At 36.7% G+C, this 17,928-nt stretch overlaps 1 protein-coding gene across 16 annotated transcripts in view; it reads left to right on the top strand.

Moving 5' to 3' along the window:
• The window catches only part of TBC1D5 (TBC1 domain family member 5), a 328,685-nt gene that overhangs the window by 273,472 nt on the left and 37,285 nt on the right, over positions 1 to 17,928 (top strand). For 11 of the 16 annotated variants that reach the window (XM_068935344.1, XM_068935349.1, XM_068935340.1 and 8 more), the window contains 2 exons: positions 1,955 to 2,020; positions 7,775 to 7,938. In XM_068935344.1, coding sequence (XP_068791445.1) covers positions 1,955 to 2,020; positions 7,775 to 7,938 — 230 coding nt within the window. The remainder of the gene's footprint in view (positions 1 to 1,954; positions 2,021 to 7,774; positions 7,939 to 17,928) is intronic. The other 5 variants (XM_068935353.1, XM_068935351.1, XM_068935355.1 and 2 more) reach the window with 1 other exon arrangement.

Genomic DNA, 17,928 nt, shown 5'->3' with positions numbered 1-17,928 from the left:
TGTAACCATAAGGCTTCAAAGTTAGAAGGCTAGCTCTAACTAATTGTCTTCTATTCCTCTTCATCATTGTGTTTTCAGTTACACTTAACCTCTTCAAGCTTATTTCGTTAGCTGAGAGAGGCAGAAGTATGGAGTTAGGATTTAAATTGATAGACACTTATGCTTCCACTAGAACTAATACTCACACGTGCTCAGGTGGACAATGTAACGGACCAAAGTACTGTAAATCTGAGAGGCATCAAATTAATAAAAGAACTTACCCATTTTTCTCAGATTATATTTGCCCTTTCAGGTTTTGAGTGCTCAAGTAGTGCTGATAATTTAATTTAACTTGTAGAGGGTTGCTAAGTTCAAAGAGATGGAATTGCCTGCCTTAATCTACTTTGCATTAAGTGTGAGGAAGTCATTGGAAACAAAATGTCTTGCAGGACTGGCAAAGTAATCGCATCCCCAGTTCTGCAGCTTTTCTTTGACACTGTTACCACTCAGTTCACCAAGGAGCAGCAGTGACAGATATCACTGATGCTTCCACCTTAAGGGATAGCTTTTGCTGTGCTCAAAATGAGGGATGGTTGTTTTATATAAGCAATAGTAATTATTTCTTGCCATGAAATGTTTGTACTTGCTGAATTCCTATTAGAAAAATGCATATAATTTGGATAATGTAAGCGGAAAAACAGCAGACTAATATTAAAAACCATAATTGCAAGCCTGTAATTCCAGATCAGTCTTCTCTGTTACAAATCATAGCTGAACAAAGCATCTGGACACCTAATTGGAAATCAGTTTCTCCTAATAATATATAATATAATATATATATAATCCTATTTAGCCTGCCCTCAGCACAGAAGGAGGAGATTGAGTATCATTACTGATTACTTATGCAAGGTAGCCTGCAAATAGAAAAGGGATTAAAATAGTCCCTTGATCCTACACGGTGAAAGAATTAACTGACACAAAGGTTAAATTCAAATCTTAAGTTCATTGGACTGTAAGTTGAGCTCGTTGTCTTGAAAGGCCAAAAAAAATGGTAATGAGAGTGTCACGAGAAAAAAAGCAAAGTAGTTGCCCTTTGTGTTCCATAGGATTCTGGAGTGTACAGAAGCTGCATATTGTTTGCTTACCAACTGGCAATGTGTTGCTAGGAAAAAAAGAAACATTTCTCCTTCGCTTCATCCCTATGATGTTGACTCTACCCCATTTCTGTAATATTTAAACAGTAGTAGAAGATACAGTTTTCCTTCTAGATCCTTTCATTTGAATTGAAAGCCACTTTATCACAAGCACATGTTAGAGGACCAATTTCAAAATGAAGTTCTGCCAAAACTTTGGTCAACTCTTTAGGACTTTTCCTGATTACTGTCTGATTTTATCAGTAGATATTGCTGAGCTATTTGTTGTAACACAAACAGAATTTTCAGTCACCTAATGTGCCCTAAAGAAAAGCACTCCATATTGACAATTACTTATGAACTTTGTCTAGAAAACAAGTAAGCTTTTGTTGAAGCAAAAAAGAAGTTGTCCAGCAGAAATAAGTAGTAATGAATAACATAAAATACTGATTAACAAATGCTTTTTTCCTTTTTTTTTAATATAAATATGCATACTCTTAGCTAATTATGAAATGTTACCAAGTTAGAATATGATACTCCCAAATCACAATGACACTGTCAGGGTAAAGTACCAGGAACAAAATGTTTTTGATGATTTGTTTTAATTCAAACTTTTATGTAAATCTGCCTCTGAAAAACACTACTTTTTTCCCTATGGGTATGGCATATAATATGCTGATCCTTAAATTTCCCATGCGTTTTTGCCTAATCTTACACAGTTTGCTCCCGAGATGCTCTGCGTTGGAATCGGCATCTTGCAGCGAAAGCAGAAGTTACAGGTCTTTACTTCAGTGATTTCTATTTGTTGGGAAAACCTTCTAATGTTTTTATTTGTTTACCAGGAGATGTAGTTACGGGCAGCGATGCTCAGGTGTCTGGCCCTGCGCAGCATCTCCCAGCCCAACCAGGTACGGTTGCTGTGGCAACGGGGAGCATTGCAACGGGGATGCCTGCAGCATCAGCGCTGGGCAGCCGAGGGACAGACCCACCGCCGGGTTTCTCTCATGTTGGCGGGTTTCCATCTCCAGCTCACTGCCATTGTCCATCCACCGAGCGGCACTGTTGCGTAGAGAACAAAAAAGCAGCTTCACTTCTTCCCTCCCTGACTCTGAGGAGTGTGGCTGAGACTGTGCAGTTACCCTCCTTGTCTGCCAGCATCCGTCTTTGTTAAAAATCTGTGTTTGCCATGTCTTTTGTGCTCGATTTCACACTGTGTCATGTGTGGCAATTTGACCATCCGTGTCGCTTTTAGTTGCATTGCTTCCCTGTAGTGGTATTTGAGGCAGATATTTTGGACTGAGCATCTACTTTTATGCCCTTTAAAGAGAAGCTTACCTGCCTCTCTCCGAAATACTAACGCACGTGTATTTGTGCGATGAGGAGGTTTAAATAAATTTTTAAAAAAATGTGATGCAAGCCTTCATTCTGATTTCAGTATAGGAAAAAAAGGGAAACTGCAGTTGGAAGTTTAAAAGTGTTATAAAAATCATATCATTCTTTTTGCAAACTGTAATACTCTGCGTCCTGACTGTGGCAAGTACAGAGTAACAGATCAGCAGATCTGAATGGTTTTGAGTTACAGATTGTACCTGTCTTCTCTTCTTTTTGGTATCTTGTCCTTCACTGTCTTTCTGACTACGAAAGCTGTTCTTTTCCTCTCGAAGGGACAATTGGGGGATCATCCTCAGTTTTGTGCCTTTTGTGCCTGTCTTTGTCTGACACAGATGACCTATATTTTAGCAGAGGCCTCCAGAGTTCATAGCTAATAGAGTTCATGTAACTTAATTTGAACGTAGTAAGACCTACAGCTTGTTTTTCTTTTTTCTAAGTCTTTTGCACTCCTCTTCTCAACTTCTTTTACTTTGTCCGTATTAGAGATCACATTAAATTTAAACTCTCCTCGTTTCCAAGAGCCTGCATGTCTCTGCCCTCTGCTCTGCCAGCAGTACCAGTGGTTCAGCTCCTTTTTTCGCTACCACATCTCTGTGTTTTCCAAATGGTTTTGAAACCACCTTTATAACCCTGGGGTCAGACAGAACCCCAGCAATCTTTAGCAACAGGCAAGTAGTGAGCCAGCTAGAAGCCAGCACATGGAGATAACACTGCTCCTTTCTGTCTCAGAAGGGTATATATGTATTCCCACCAAATACTGGGAATTGTTCCTGTGAACTATTTTTGTGTGCATATGTGTTTTTTAAGCCATCCTTTGTGGTACTGTATGCTGGTGACTGCTTACCTCAGGAGTCCTTCGCTTTGGGTCCTCTGTTCCTTGGAAGCATTTATTTGATTTTCATGTTTGCGTTTTCTTCAGCTGGTTTTGTATAGGCTTTAGGAACCTCTGATTTATGTTTAGATGGTCAGAGATTAGATTTAGAACATGCTACTCTTACCATTTTTTAATGAGGTATAATGTATTTATCTGAGATTGATAGAATGAGCAGAGGAAAATTAGAGCTGTGATTAAGTGAAGTTCTCAGGTTGCTGACTGACTTGCTAAAGAAGAATGAGATATGTTCAGCTGGTTGTTAAATGTAGTTTATTGTTTCATTTTATACGTTGGTTGTAGGTTGTGGGTAAGGGTTCTTCTCTGTTTTTATTTGCTTTTTTTAACCTGAGCAATAATCTGAAATTAAACTCTCTCTTGAAGGATCTATCAGCTCTTGAGTGAAGAGGAAATGCCATGCTACCATTATGAAGCGTGCTGAATCAGTGAGGCACACTACAGAAATGAAGCAAATGGCATTTTGTATTTAATCCTCCTAAAATCCTGAAATCTCTTCATTGGTGTTATTGTATTTCCAAATTATATGAGGGTTGTTAGTGCCTCCGAAATTGGTGCACACATAATACATCTAAAACACTTCAAAAGCCTCGTGGTGACTTCAGTTATGCAAACTCTCCTTGCAGCAGCTCCACTAAACTTCTTTATTGCAAGAGTTATAGGTAGCTTTCTTGCTACATTAGGCAAAATATGTATGATTGGTGTAGCTTTCAGCTTTTTTCTTATTTCCCGTTGTAAAATTGATGATATCTTTGGAAACTGGAAAGGCCTGTTTTAATGCAAGTCTGCTTTATGACTTGCGACTCACACTGTAATTCTTCATATGTGCTATTCTTTCTGTCTTATTTAAGTGTTAATCTCATCCCCCAAATAATCAATGTCACAGTGGTGCTCACAGAGTTGGAATCAGCATAAAATTTTAACTTTCATGGTAATAATTTTTTCAGATTTGCTTATTTGTGTAAAACAGTCAGATGCTGTTGATTGGCGTCCTAAGCTTTTTTTTTTTTTTTTTACTTGCCATTTGGTTATAAAACATACAGCAATAGTATTTTTTATAACTTCTGTTTCAATGTATCTATGTCTTAGTTTCATAACATCTCATATTACTTTTATTTTCCATCTTCATTATATTTTATGGTTCATAAGAAATTATTCAAAGCTCTTAATTTTGTTTGCGCAAATTCCCTTTTGGAACAGTACTATTGTTCTGTCTGCAAAATCCTCATTATACGTATTTCTTCTCGTGTTTGGATATGCAAGTATTTGCATTTTTCATTTCTCTAAACTGTGATCCATCTTTTGCGGTCTAGATGTTTAATAAGCAAACATGCCAACAGCATAATCTGTCTTTTCAGTTTATTATATTTCAGACTTTTTTCTGTGGAACTAAAAGAAATATAGAAGAGAATTCCTTTCAAAGCATTTTCCGTTATTTCATTAAGTTATATTTTGTTGTGTTTTATGTGCCTCTGTTCCTCAAAAATACTTAGTGTCCCTCTCTTATTGACTGTGTCTTTGAAATTTTGCTACATAATCTGCTTATTCAGATGTGAAGCAGTTCAAGCACAGGCCATGCAGTGGAGAAGTATGTGAAAAACATACATTGCTACTCATTTACCAACATTTTTCTTCTTTTTAGTCTTAATCCAGTGTGATATCTTCTCATTACTAAGAAGAAAAACTCATTTAGTCTAATTTATACATAATAAAATATTTTTCATTGTAATTTATTCTGTACATGAAATAGATTTTTTTATGTTTAGCATTTGTATTTGATGCTGTGTTTAGCTGTATGTGAATTTCCTTTATAAACATCTTATTTGCTAAATTGTCATTCCATTTGTCTCAAAAGTATTCATAAATTTTGCCTAATGTAAAACCGCACTTACTTACATTATAAATTGCCACTGCAAAATGTATGAAAAATCACCTTCTTACATGAAGGCAATTGTAAGGATGATAGGGTTTGTTGCCAAGTGACATAATTTTATCCTAAAACTAGAAATCCTCTTAGAACTTCCTTGTGACTGAATTATTTCTTCTGTTTGCTACGCAGTGTTTTTTCCTTTTCCACCTCCAGAATTATTTACAGAACTGGAGATTCGTGTTCACCTAACTAATGTGTATCCTATTTTTCTATAAAATGGAAAGGCAAAAGTTCAGTGAGCTTTTATAGCCTCCATCTGCTTCACTTTAAGGAAGCTGTTAAGGATGTTGTGTTCAGACAAAGCGGTAGATGGTAAGTGGCAAAATGAGAGCTGGGAAGAAACAGGAAAATGCAGAGGGGAAGAAAGTTGGGTGGAAGGGAAGAATATGGAAGAGAAAAAACTTGGACAAGAAAGTCAGAGAACTGGCAAAGGCGATGCGGAGGTGTCTGCAGGAAAGGAAGAGGCCGACAGAAGAGTGTCTGCAAGAGTATGAGGAGGATGTAAAGTGTAGGAGACTCATGGGAGAGAAGAATAAAATAGGGTACTAGAGAACGAAAGAGAAAAGGGGAACCAGTTTATATACCGTCTTTATTACTTCTAGAAAACTTTGAGAATATTAAACCCAGCTCCTTTTCTGTTTTTTGTCCTTCTTTTCAGTTGGTTTTGTCACGTGTGTTGTTTTATTCTTTGCTAGATCAGTCCGTTCTCATTTAATGATCTTCTTTCTGTGATCACGTTTTGAATAGATCTGCATTTATTCCCTTTAAGAAAATGCGGGTTGCTAGCTGCATGTGGCTGTGGCAGCGCAGTGTAAGGTGCGCTGGTCAGAACGCCCTCGAGAGCTGAGCTCAGGCTTTGGCGCTACCCTCAGGTGGCCCCGGCCAAGTGGGGCCGCGCTCACTTCCACGCCGCCTAGGGCCACTTGCCATTCTAGATCTTAGGTGACCGAATAACATTAAGATGCGTATGAGTCGTTTTGCTAGTTGTTTACTTTTGTCTCGACATTGCTGGTTACCTTTTGTATCTAAAGCTGAATTTCTTTTCGTGTTTTCTGCAGCCTTTTCTGTCTCTGTTTTCTTTCATTTCTTTGCCTTTTAGTTTTCTTTTGTTTCTGTAGAAACCTATGTCAAGGGGGAAGACTGCAGTGCATAGTGATGGGGAGGTTCTCACCTGTTCCGGAAATGGAGTCAGTTTTGTGTTTTCAGCATTGTTAGTGCATCCACAATGACAAAACACTAAGCACACTGGAAGAAGATGTGTGCAGTAACATGTGGCATACCTGAGAGTAAAATTGGCGTAAAAGGTTGGAGCAGTAGCAGCTCAGGCCGAAGAAGGGTGAACCTCTGACACACACCCAAGAAACAAAAGGAACAAGCAGGAAAGTAAACAGACGCATGAATCAGAATAGCCAGCAAAACTAGAAAAGACAAAGACCTTAAGACTTTGTTTTTGTATGTCATTTTACTTCTCTTCAGAATAGAAAGTTCTAGAACTGCCTTATATCGTGCTAGATTGACTTCCACATATGCGTAATGGAAAGGTTTTCTCAAAACTAGCATCTGTCTAGATGCAAAGTTTTCTTAATTAAAGTTATTGAGAACTGACATACTGCTTTTAATTTCAGAGCTATTCAAATAGTATTTTGAATTAAATATCTCCAAACCTTTGGTAGGCCTCAGCTGGAAATAGTGGTCCTTGTCAACAACTTCTCGGCTATATCTAGTGTCATGCTGTAATACCTCAGGCATCTTCCTAGTCAGATATCTTCTCGACGGCAATGGACAACAGTAGATTCTTTAGAAAAGATGCATGAAATGAAAATAAGCAAATACTGATGAGGTTTCATTAAAATCTGTTAGGGGTTAGGCTTTAAAATGTGAAGCATGCTAACTTAAATTCTTTCCCAACTTTTCTTATTGTTTCCTCCTATAAGCCTAGAGATCACCTGGATGTTGAATGTCCAACCTATTCTTGGAACCTGATGTTCTTGTTCTCAGTTTTGTTAAGTGTTATAACTTATTTGTTGAGAAGAAAAGGATTTCCTTTCCTTTGAGGTGTCTTTAGCTCATTATGAGGTAGAGAGAGAAGAAGCTCCTCAGTCTATGGATATAATGCAGTATGTATATTGGGATCATACTGTATATATAATATGTAGTATATATGTATATACTATATATATAGTACATGTGTGTGAGTGTGTGTGCACATATATATATATACACACATATAGACACACACTGATTAGGATTTTATATTTTTCTCTTGCATAAAGTTTTGTGTATATCAGAATAGTTCTTCAGTCTCGCAATGCATGCCAACATGCTTCAGAATTTCATTCGATGTTGAACTGTCTGTGATTCTCAGTGAATGTCAATTGAGACAGGAAATATTTACAGGAAAAGCAAACTGTCCGTTGATTAATTTTTTGTTACTTTATGCTTATTTTACAGGCCAAAATACAAAAAACATCAGTTCATCTCCAAGCATAGAGAGCTTGTCTGGAGGACGTGAGTTTACAGGATCTCCTCCTTTATCTGCATCCAAAAAGGATTCCTTTTTCAGTACAATCTCGCGTTCCCGTTCCCAAAGCAAAACTATGAGCAGAAAAGAATCTGTGAGTTCTTTAACTTTCTAAGCTACTTTAATGTCACGCTGCGTTGCTTGTTAGAGCCATTTCTCTCATTCATTAAGCCCTCGCACTTGAAAATGTTTCCCTAAGCACAAATTAATGGCAAAAAGCAGAACTAAGCTATTTCAACTGTTTCCGTTGAGTAACATCTCCATTATTGCTTTCATCCCATAATCTTACTTAAAATGAAACTGTGAAAGTGCCTGATGCATCTGATAAGGAGGAAGGAACTCCTTTAAGTTTATTTGCTTCGTTAGACTTTTGGTGTAGTCCTGAAGTTAATAAACAGTTCGGTGGGGAGCACGAATGCTCAGCAGATCCAAACATGCCCATCTGTTGTCCTGAAATTCCCTAACACATCAGAGGTTTCCCAGTGTCTGTAGCATCTGCAGTCTGTAGTCACAGTTTTATTTCCTGCACAGTCCTGACCTTCATCTAGCCGTAAGAAACTTTTATTTAAACAGATTGTTTTAATCTGAGAAAATCTATTCTTGTATTAGTGAGTGCATGCAAAAAAAATTCTCATCCCATCAAAGAACTTTTAGGAGCATTAATTTGATAAACCTCTTACGCCACCATGCAGGAAGAGTCTTGTTTATTTTGTATATAGGTTTCCCACCGCCTTTCTGCTGATCAGAAACTAACTACGTAATAGACAGGAAAGGGTGTGTTTTTTGTGAGGTGGAGGCAGTGTGATTTTCTCCATTCCGTTTTTGCAAATTTATATTCATTCAATCTCCCATGGATTTCAATAAGTAGAAATTGTCATAGCAATATTTCTGTATTACATCATTCTTCAGGTGTTCGGAGATCTTAGAAATGCAGAGCTAAAAATGGAGTAAAAATGTAATCTGAATATCATAGCATTCTAGTCTTTAGACAGAAGAATATTTAGACTAATAGTCACATCATATTTTCAGTTTGATATTTAAAATTTTCTAAGGAAAATTTTTCTAAGGAAATTCTCAACTTTGCACAACTTTGTTCAGATTTTGTTCACTAAAAGAGAGAGTTTAATTATTTTTCCATATATTTTAACATTGCTGTATTTTGAGGTTAAACAAGAAGAAGATTTAATTTTGGTTTGTGGGCATTTCTGAGGTTTGAACTGAATTTAAAGCTAAAACAGCAACTTAACATCTGTCTGCTTGTTCTCATGGGTTAAAGAAAAATAAAAATACCAATGCTATCCTTTTTTTAACATGTTTTAACAACACCTAAATCCAATTTTAATTTACAAACTTTAGCATGACCAAAACTTTTTTTCTTGCACTGATATAGTTTCAGAATAATTTTTCTCCTTTGTTCGCTAATAATAGATGTAGATTTTTTCATGATACCACTCATATTCAATTAGAATCCATTAAAAATTGGTATGTTTTTCAGTTAACTCATTTCCCAAATTTGTGAAATTTTATTATTTTTTCCCAAATATTCTGGAAAAAGAAGTATTCATTGGAACAGACTGTAGTCTTTATGATAACGTTCAGTGGATTTGTAATCAAGCACAGCATAAATTTTCAAAAGCGTTCTTTTAACTATGTGATATACTTTATAATGTAACTTATGACAATTAAACAGGCAGAAAAGGTTTTAGGCTACCAAAATCTATTTCCTTATATTTGATTTTTGACTGCCTTCTTATATAGGAAAAAGGAATTTATAGCAGCAGATCAACTACCAAGAGGAAAATATTTATATAAATCTCTTCTGTATTGCTGAAGATGATGATTGTATTTTATTTTCTCCTATATTTCATGATACCTAGTTTTCCATGTAAAGAAGAAACCACAAAGATTTAATCCTAAGATCCCAAAAGAGTTGCATTAGCTATCTCCAGTCTTACTTGTCTGGAGACAAAAGCAAGCAACGGACTTTACAACGTAAGGGATTCACGTCCTTGTTTTTTGTATAAAACTGACCTGATTTAGATGTTTACATTATTGTCTAATAATTATACAGGTTATGTTAATGAACAGTGGAGAAATTACCTTTACTGGAGTACAGCCATGCATCAATCACTTTATTAAAAGGTATTTTTTAAATCAGCCGTTCTTGGCGCAGTGAATGAAGGAGATTCCATTTCCCCGTCATCTTTTTACTCCTAATTAATGCCTTTACCACGGACAGTGGGAGTGGAACACGTACATAAAAATATGACCTGCTACATGGGTTTAAAAAAGAAGTGATTATCGCAGACCAGGAACCATTTATTGTTGTTGTCATAGGATGGACTGGAGCGTCATCATCACAGAATAAACTGGAACGTGACATGTCTAAATTTTTTCTCCTAAAGCCTGTCTGACATAGTGGACTTCTTGTAGAAGAGTTATAGTCAAAATTGATACTTAACCAAGAACAGGATGCCTCCATTTCTCATATTGAGGACTTCTTAAGGTAGTAACATTTGTGTTAGATTTAGCTTTCTAAAATTTTATTTTCTCTCAAATCCAAAGACCCACGGCATGTTTTTTTTTTACTGCTGTTGTCAGAAACAACATTATTTCGTCAGGGCAGTGAATCTACAGCCTCAGGGCTAAATACACACTACCAGATCATGCTTTGGCAATTCATGTCAGTCTGATGTTTTTCACGTTGTTATTGAGTGGTGCTTAAGGTGTATGTTAAGGTGAGGCCCACCAAATGTGTTGAAACTCTGTTTTACACTCAGCAATGAAATGATTCCCTACCTTTTTAGGTTAGGTTAGGTTTATAAGGTTCCCTACCTTATATAGGTTACTGCTTTCTGATAGCAGTAACTTAGGTTGCAATTTCCAGAGCCATCTTCCCATACCTCTGAACAGGAAAAGGATAGACCGTTATCATCTTAACAGGACCATTATCTTCTGGCAAGGTCCATATTGCTGCAATAAAGTCCTAGAAAATTTCCTGTCATTGCTTACCTACACTCTTCTCATTTTCAGCCAAGTTGGGAAACTGAGTACATTTCTGGTCCTGTTATTTCTCATTAAATGTAATTTACTTCTCCAGCAAGCATTAAGAACAAGTCAGTTCCTCTTTTTGGCAAATAGCAAAGCTTATTAGACCTTGATTTTGGCAAATATATTTGGCTAGTCTCAGTTTCTGGCAGAAAATTCTGCAAATGGCTCTTGGTCATAGAGGTATGCCAGAGAGGGAACTGTTGGGTCAACCAACATAAACATTTTTAAAACTTTCGTAAAAGAAAAGCAAGAGAAAGATAGTTTTGACTGAATAGAATGTTTTGCTTCGGAGAAACTGTATGTTTTAATAAGGTAAAACTGTAAGTAAAAGGTTTCAAGTTAAGAAAAAATAAATGGTACATTTTGAAAATATATTAATTTAAATGTTCCCCAAAATGAAACATTTCTAGAGAAACTCTGGAGAAGTTTATTTTCTTTACTGGAACAATTTGCAAACGTGGACGCATTCATGAAACGTTTTGAGCAATCAGAATCTTCATTTCTTAGCAAAAAATTCCTGAACAAAAGTGTCATGTATCATGCTGGTTTTGATTATATAGACTTGTTAATTAAATCAAATTTGACAACATATGCTGTTATCCCCACAAGCAGGTAGAAACAACTGTTACTGTGTGTGATTTACATAGCTAGTTTGGCTGTTTTGAAGTTAGCTATGAGTACATCTACAAATTAAAAAATTAATGTATGCCATTATTTTAAATTGAATAGGCATCTGCTCTGCTGATTTAGGAGCCTAATTTTAAGCATACAAACTTGACAGTTTTGCTCAAACAGCAGTAGCATAAAAAATCAAAAGGCTAATACAAGTACTAGCGACCACAGAAAGCGGTCATGCATGCAAAAACTCTTTTGAAGAAGATCATGCCTTTTGTGCATGTTGCACGTCTTGGAGACTTTTTTATTCCCATGTATCTTTTTCCCTGAACTACCCATTTTAAAAAAAAATCTCTTTAAGAGGTTGTAAACAACGTATTTATGTCCATCTGTATTTATTCATGGTGCACATTTATTTGGAAATACAAATACGGTGATGAAATGTCCTTTTTTAGTTAAGCATCATAAAGTGTGCCTAGAATAAGTTAGCATCTGTGTACAATAGCTAATTGCTTGATCAGTATGTTGGATTTCCTGGCCTAAAGTTAAAGACATGATGGTTGTTCTGAGTGCATTAAGTTTAATGAACTTCAGTGCCTTGATGTTGAACTGCAGTTAATACTGTAGGACGTTTGTCTTTGTTATTCCAGTATGATAGGCGAAAGTCAGTTCAGACACCTGAAAAATGTCATTTATTTACTATTTCAGCACTAGTCTAATTTTAGAGGTAGACTAAAAGACTATTCAATTTGAGGTGCTGCTAGGTCGTGTAACAGACTTCATAGAAATACAGCTGAGACATTTTGGAATTGTGATGCTCTTCTCAGTTTCCTTCCTCAGACACCCACAAAACGCTACTGCTCAAATAGAAGAGCTGTAAACGGTACAAGGAAAAATAAGCTGCCTTTTAAAGTTTTTTATTAGAAATACTTATACATTTCATATAATTTAGTAAGAAGACAGCTGTATGCATGAATGGCAGTCTTGAAGTCTAATGCTCCTTATCTTTTTTCGAGCCATTCATTTCAAGGAAGAAAACTGTACTGTGATAAAAACAGGAAGTTAAGTGCTTAGAAAAGAAGATGAATAAAAATCCAAGTGGCTCTGCAGGGCTTTTTCTGTCACATAGTGAGCAATAAACATGTACACAGAGCAAATCTGTGGGGCCATTTGGAAGATTTTAAAAACGTCAGTGTAAACTGTTGTCTTTCTCTGGCTACAAGAGATCCAAATAAATGCAGCTGAATTTTACATACCAGTAACTTGCATAGAAGCAAGTTAGAACTATGAAATTTAGAAAAAGCGGTAAGAAATTTTTAAATTATTGGACTATTAAGGAAAAATTTTAAAATATCAAAGTCATAAATGACTGAGAATATCAGCAATATTTTCAGAAGAATCAGAGTGACTTAGGAGTCAAAAAGTGTCATCATTAACTCCAAAGCAATCATGTCACCACCCACACTGCTGGAACTTGCTCTGTGCATGCTCTTTCCGCAGATTAATCACCGAGTTAATGTTTCGGCATCCCAATGGCAAAGGGAAATAAAACATTTGAGCATCTAAGCTGGTGGCTTGAGCTGCCCTTTTTTCCTTTGCATTGGCAATGTAGGCAACTTCTAAAGAGCAAATTTAGATGAGATGACTCCCACCTTTTGGATTCTAAGGCTCTTGATGCGATTCAGCCTGTCATGTGTACATCAGCTTTGAGGCAAGCTCATAAATCACTGTATTATTTAGGGTTATGCATCCCTGCCATTTTGTCCGTTCACCCTACTCTTTAAGGTAATACCAAAAATTACTTTCCATTTCTGTGAAGATCTCAGAGCCCTGTGTTGAATTCTCAGCAAAAACACGGACTTATGTGAGGGATATATTTCTAAAGCAGACTTTTGGGTTTTTTTTTTTTTTGAAATAGAAAGGGCTTTTGTATATGGGGGATTTGTGTGAATATGAGTTTAACTAAGTGAATACTTTGAGAGTTATTCCTAAAGGGCTGTGTGTATGTTAAACTGTGTATATTAAAATACTTATTCAGACACCAAAATTAAGAATAACTGCAGAAGTACATCACACCAAATTGACCATTTCAGTACCATTCAACCAAATATATTAGTAACATAATATTGAAGCATGGAACATGCACTTTGTTCACTGCGGAATATATGCATTCAAGAATATTCATTATATCGTTTCAGAGAGCTCTAAACTCGGCAAGTGTTTTTTTTTTCTCATCCTATCACATTTCTTTTACGCTTGCCATAGCAGGCCTATCCAGTCTTCGAGGCAAAAAATGTGTGGACTAGATGGGCAGAAAGCCAACCCAGTGTGATACTGAAACATAATGGAGGAAATGCAGTTCTCAGTTGCATGTGTTTGCTTATAGCTATTTCCAAAATACTTATGATCATACTATCTAAATTAATATCTCAGTTTTATTATTTATGCAGGAAAACTACTATATAATTCCGAGGCAACGTCGGCAGCAGTATTGATAGATACCTTTTGTCAGTACTTCTCTTCGAAGGGATCATTACCGTTTCCTCATAGCTCTTTCTGTTCTTTGATTTGCAAGTGAAAAAGTAAAGTTTTTCTCTGTTGTTCAGTGCCTGCCCGTCCACAATCAGTTACACGGGGTTTGGTTGCATGCCAGGCGTGAAGGTCTCCTAGGTTGGTATGGCTTTGTTCTTAAGCTGATTCCCCGTCGTCGTGCTGTAGTGCAGTGCCAGCAGGCGGAGTTGTTCAGGTAGATGCGAGCCGCCATAACTCGCACCTCCTGCGTCTGCTTGAAAAGCAGGTACCTTTCTGTCTACTTGCTTTGTCTCTAGACAAGAGCGCTCTCCATTTTCTCCATCTTCAAGGTAAAGAGAGGACACCAGAGGGCAGGAGTTGGTATTTCTAAGAGGAGAATACGCCTGGGCTAGCTGAAGCCGAGCCCTGCTCACACGCGGCTCGCCTCGAAGTCCTTTTGGGAACATATTCAACAGTGGGAGCCTGTCTGGAAAACGTCCAGGCCCGTGGTCCTTTGCCGCTCACCGTCTCCGAGCAAGGTGAAAGGCGGCAAACTAAGCTGCCTCCGACAGCGTGAGCTTGGCAAATAGGCTTTGAATTGTTCCAGCTATTTTTTCGGCTATTTTGAAATGAAATAAATCTGTCACAGGGATAGGGCAATCCTCCAAGGCTCCATCTTTCACTTATTTCCAAATGTCAATGTACCTAATACTTTTAGCTTTAGTTGTTTTAGGAGACTGTAAATCATATAACTAATTACTTACAAATCAGCACAATGAAATGAAGTATTATGCCTCAAAGTCCCTAATCCTTTAGTAAAGATGATAAATAACTATTTTTGCCTTGCTTTCCCAATAAGAGCTATTGACTCATTAATGCACTCTGAAAGGATCCACTTGTTCATACCTCGTCACAGAACTAGAGGGCAAGGAAGAGGGAGAGAGACTTGCTTATCTTTGGAAGAAGAGGAGAAATACATGGCCACTAAGCATTATTTATCTACTTCAGAAAAGTCACAGATACATAACACATTTAAAAAACCAGCAAAATATTTCACCTGCCTTCACATTTAAAGAGAGTAAGAAAAACATACTTTTTCTTATATTTAAAAAGTGTGGATCTCCTTGAACTATGCTAATTTTTGCATGTTAGAAACTTGATGGAAATGTTGGAAGAAACAGTTCCTGGGTCCTTGTCTGTCAGAATTGCAGTGCTTTTGGTTTTGTCATTTTTTTGTTCACTTTCTTTTTTAAGTACATTGCACAGGGAGGCTGAATTTTATATTTATCATTTACCAAGAATCGATTGGTTCTATTTACATGTACATAGCTTAGGAAAATATTCTGTGATGCCATGCCTTTCTCTGTTGTTACTGAAAGCGCACAAAGGAAGTCAGGAGCGTACTAATGCTCAAGAATATGTGCTTTTGCAGGTGACCACATTCTAAAATTTTAAATTATTGGCAGTTTTTTCTTGGTCTTATCCTAGTTGAACGTTTCTGTCTGGTTTATAAAATTTCTTTCTTGTTTTTGATTCTTGCTTTTCATCAAAGGACTCTGAACCAATTAATATTTTGTGTGGTGTTGGTCAGTAACCTGATTTAGGTTAGCTCTTAGGAGCTGCAGTGATTATTTTGTTGACCTTTCTTATATGCTTCATTGTGTTTTTATTTTCCTCAATCCCATTCCCCCACCCCTTCCAGAGGGCTGTCACTGACCATCTTCAGTGCATCTTTTATTCACTGTCACTGAAGACTATGCCGTTGCTGTTCTGTTTTCCAGGTTTCCAGCTAGATAATTATTATCCTGAATTTACTTCTTGGAATAGACGAGAATTTACCGTGCCCTGAAATGTTTTGACTTTAGCAACGCAGAGTTTTGAACTTACTTACACTTCTAGGATTATTTTTTAAGTAGTTCATTTGTATTTACTTCTGTGTGCTTTGATGGCTTTTAAAACATGGTACTACCAAAGAGCAGAATTTCCATCTTGGAAAGCAATAATCAAAGTAATGGTCAAAACAGGGAGACAAGAGCTAAAGAATATGGTGGAAGGGACTGTGTTTCCACAGGTTTTTCAGTCCCCTCATCCTCCTTCAATGTGGGTAACTATTCCACTGTTCCCTTTATTAATCAGAGAATTTTCTTGTGCTTTAAATGTTCTCATCTAGCAAAGCATTACAATAAGTATGCAACTGTCAGCAAGTATATAATCCTATTTGCTACTCTGAGCATCTATGCCTGCTGGTAATACACGTGAAACTAAGAGAGGGTTTTAAAAACATATGAAGAAAGGGAAGAAAGACGTTCCTATTTAACCTTCATCATACAATCCTGGGATGGTACGAGCAGACTGGAAGGAGTAAAATGGTGTAAAATAAAAACATCACTGTGTATGCAGTCCATAGGAATTAAATATATATTTGTAAGACTTACCTGGAAATACTGTGCTTAAACATTGAATGTTACTGAAAATGTACTCAAAATAATATAAAACTGGCTGTTGTGAAGATGGAAAAAGTAAAAATGTGAGTAAGGTTTTTATGTTTGGAAGTATATTAGTAGTGGGGACACTTCAACTAGCAGAGGGAGACGGAAATATTGTAAGCTAACGGTTCAGCATAGGAAATCAGTAAATAACCTCTACTTCTGTAGAAATTGAAGTTTGAAGGCAATATCTGAACTTCTCTCGGGGGTAATATGTCACATCTGAAGTAAATCGTAATTGCACAAAAAAAAATTCACAAGTAACAAACTTCTCAGTGTAAAACTGGCAGAGTATGTTCCATCACTGACTATGATATGCTTGGTGAACGAACCTTCTCAAGAAAAAGCAATTGTGATTGCATCTACTCATTTCATAGCCCCCTTCTAGTTGGAAGAAACTGACTCTAAACATCTGCAAAGCAAATGCCTTTTGATGCTTCAGAACTCCCCTCAAAATTTCTCTTTTCCATTGACAGCAGTTTGGTTGCTAACATGCTGAAGCCATGCCTAGAAGACTGACTAATATTGCCATATTGTTTCCGTGTTCTCCCCATATGTGTGTTTGTAGCCATCTGCTGTCTCTTGGCTTACACTGTCCTTTAGGGTAAGGGATTTTTTGCTTTGTTTTTGTTTAGATGACACCAAGCAGAGGTCTTGGTACTGATGAGGGCCAGTGAGTGATAAAATTAAATAAGTAATAGAATTCTGTCATTTTCATTTTTAAAGTCCACTGTATATAATTCATTGTTCAAAAATAGTAGTTTCTGGTTTAAATGGCAGCATATGCTGTAGGCTATCGTGTGATCATGAAGAAATTCTGTGGGTGTCAAGCAACAGTCATCTGTCAAGGTTCAAGATTTAGAGATTAAATCCTCTATTTAATTGCATTTAATTGTTAGAGTCAGAAATTGGACTGAAATAAATTCTCACAAAGTGGAAACGATAACTGCTGGTTTGCACTCCAGAGAAATTTGCATAGAATTAAATGAGAAAGCAGTATATTCATTTTTATGCCATGCAAGTGATTCTTGTTTGACATGTTAAATACAAACAATATCCTAAATGTATGCCCTTTGTATATTTTATGAATAAGCAGTTAAGTACTGAGATAAGACTCTCAGTAAATCTCAGGCTTCAGCATTTCCCTATATCAATTTTATTTTTCCCATTCTTTTCCTCTAAATGTTTCAGTACCTCAGAATTATTTTCTAATTTACCCTGCCAATTTGCAAGAGCTCAGGGGAGGCTTCTTTAATGCTCTTACTATGAATACTGAAAGAGTTGAAAATGTGACCAGGCAAATTAATGTAGGAAGAGTCCAAGGGCTACAAAGAAACCATCTCTAGCTCAAGAAATCCCTGATCTGCAAATCCGTGGGGCCTTGGTGTGTGTTTTAGAGAGTACCATTACGTGCTTGTATC

This window comes from Struthio camelus, chromosome 2 (genome assembly GCF_040807025.1).
Source record: "Struthio camelus isolate bStrCam1 chromosome 2, bStrCam1.hap1, whole genome shotgun sequence".
Taxonomy (NCBI): Eukaryota; Metazoa; Chordata; class Aves; order Struthioniformes; family Struthionidae; genus Struthio; species Struthio camelus.
This window is presented reverse-complemented; position numbering and strand designations above follow the sequence as displayed.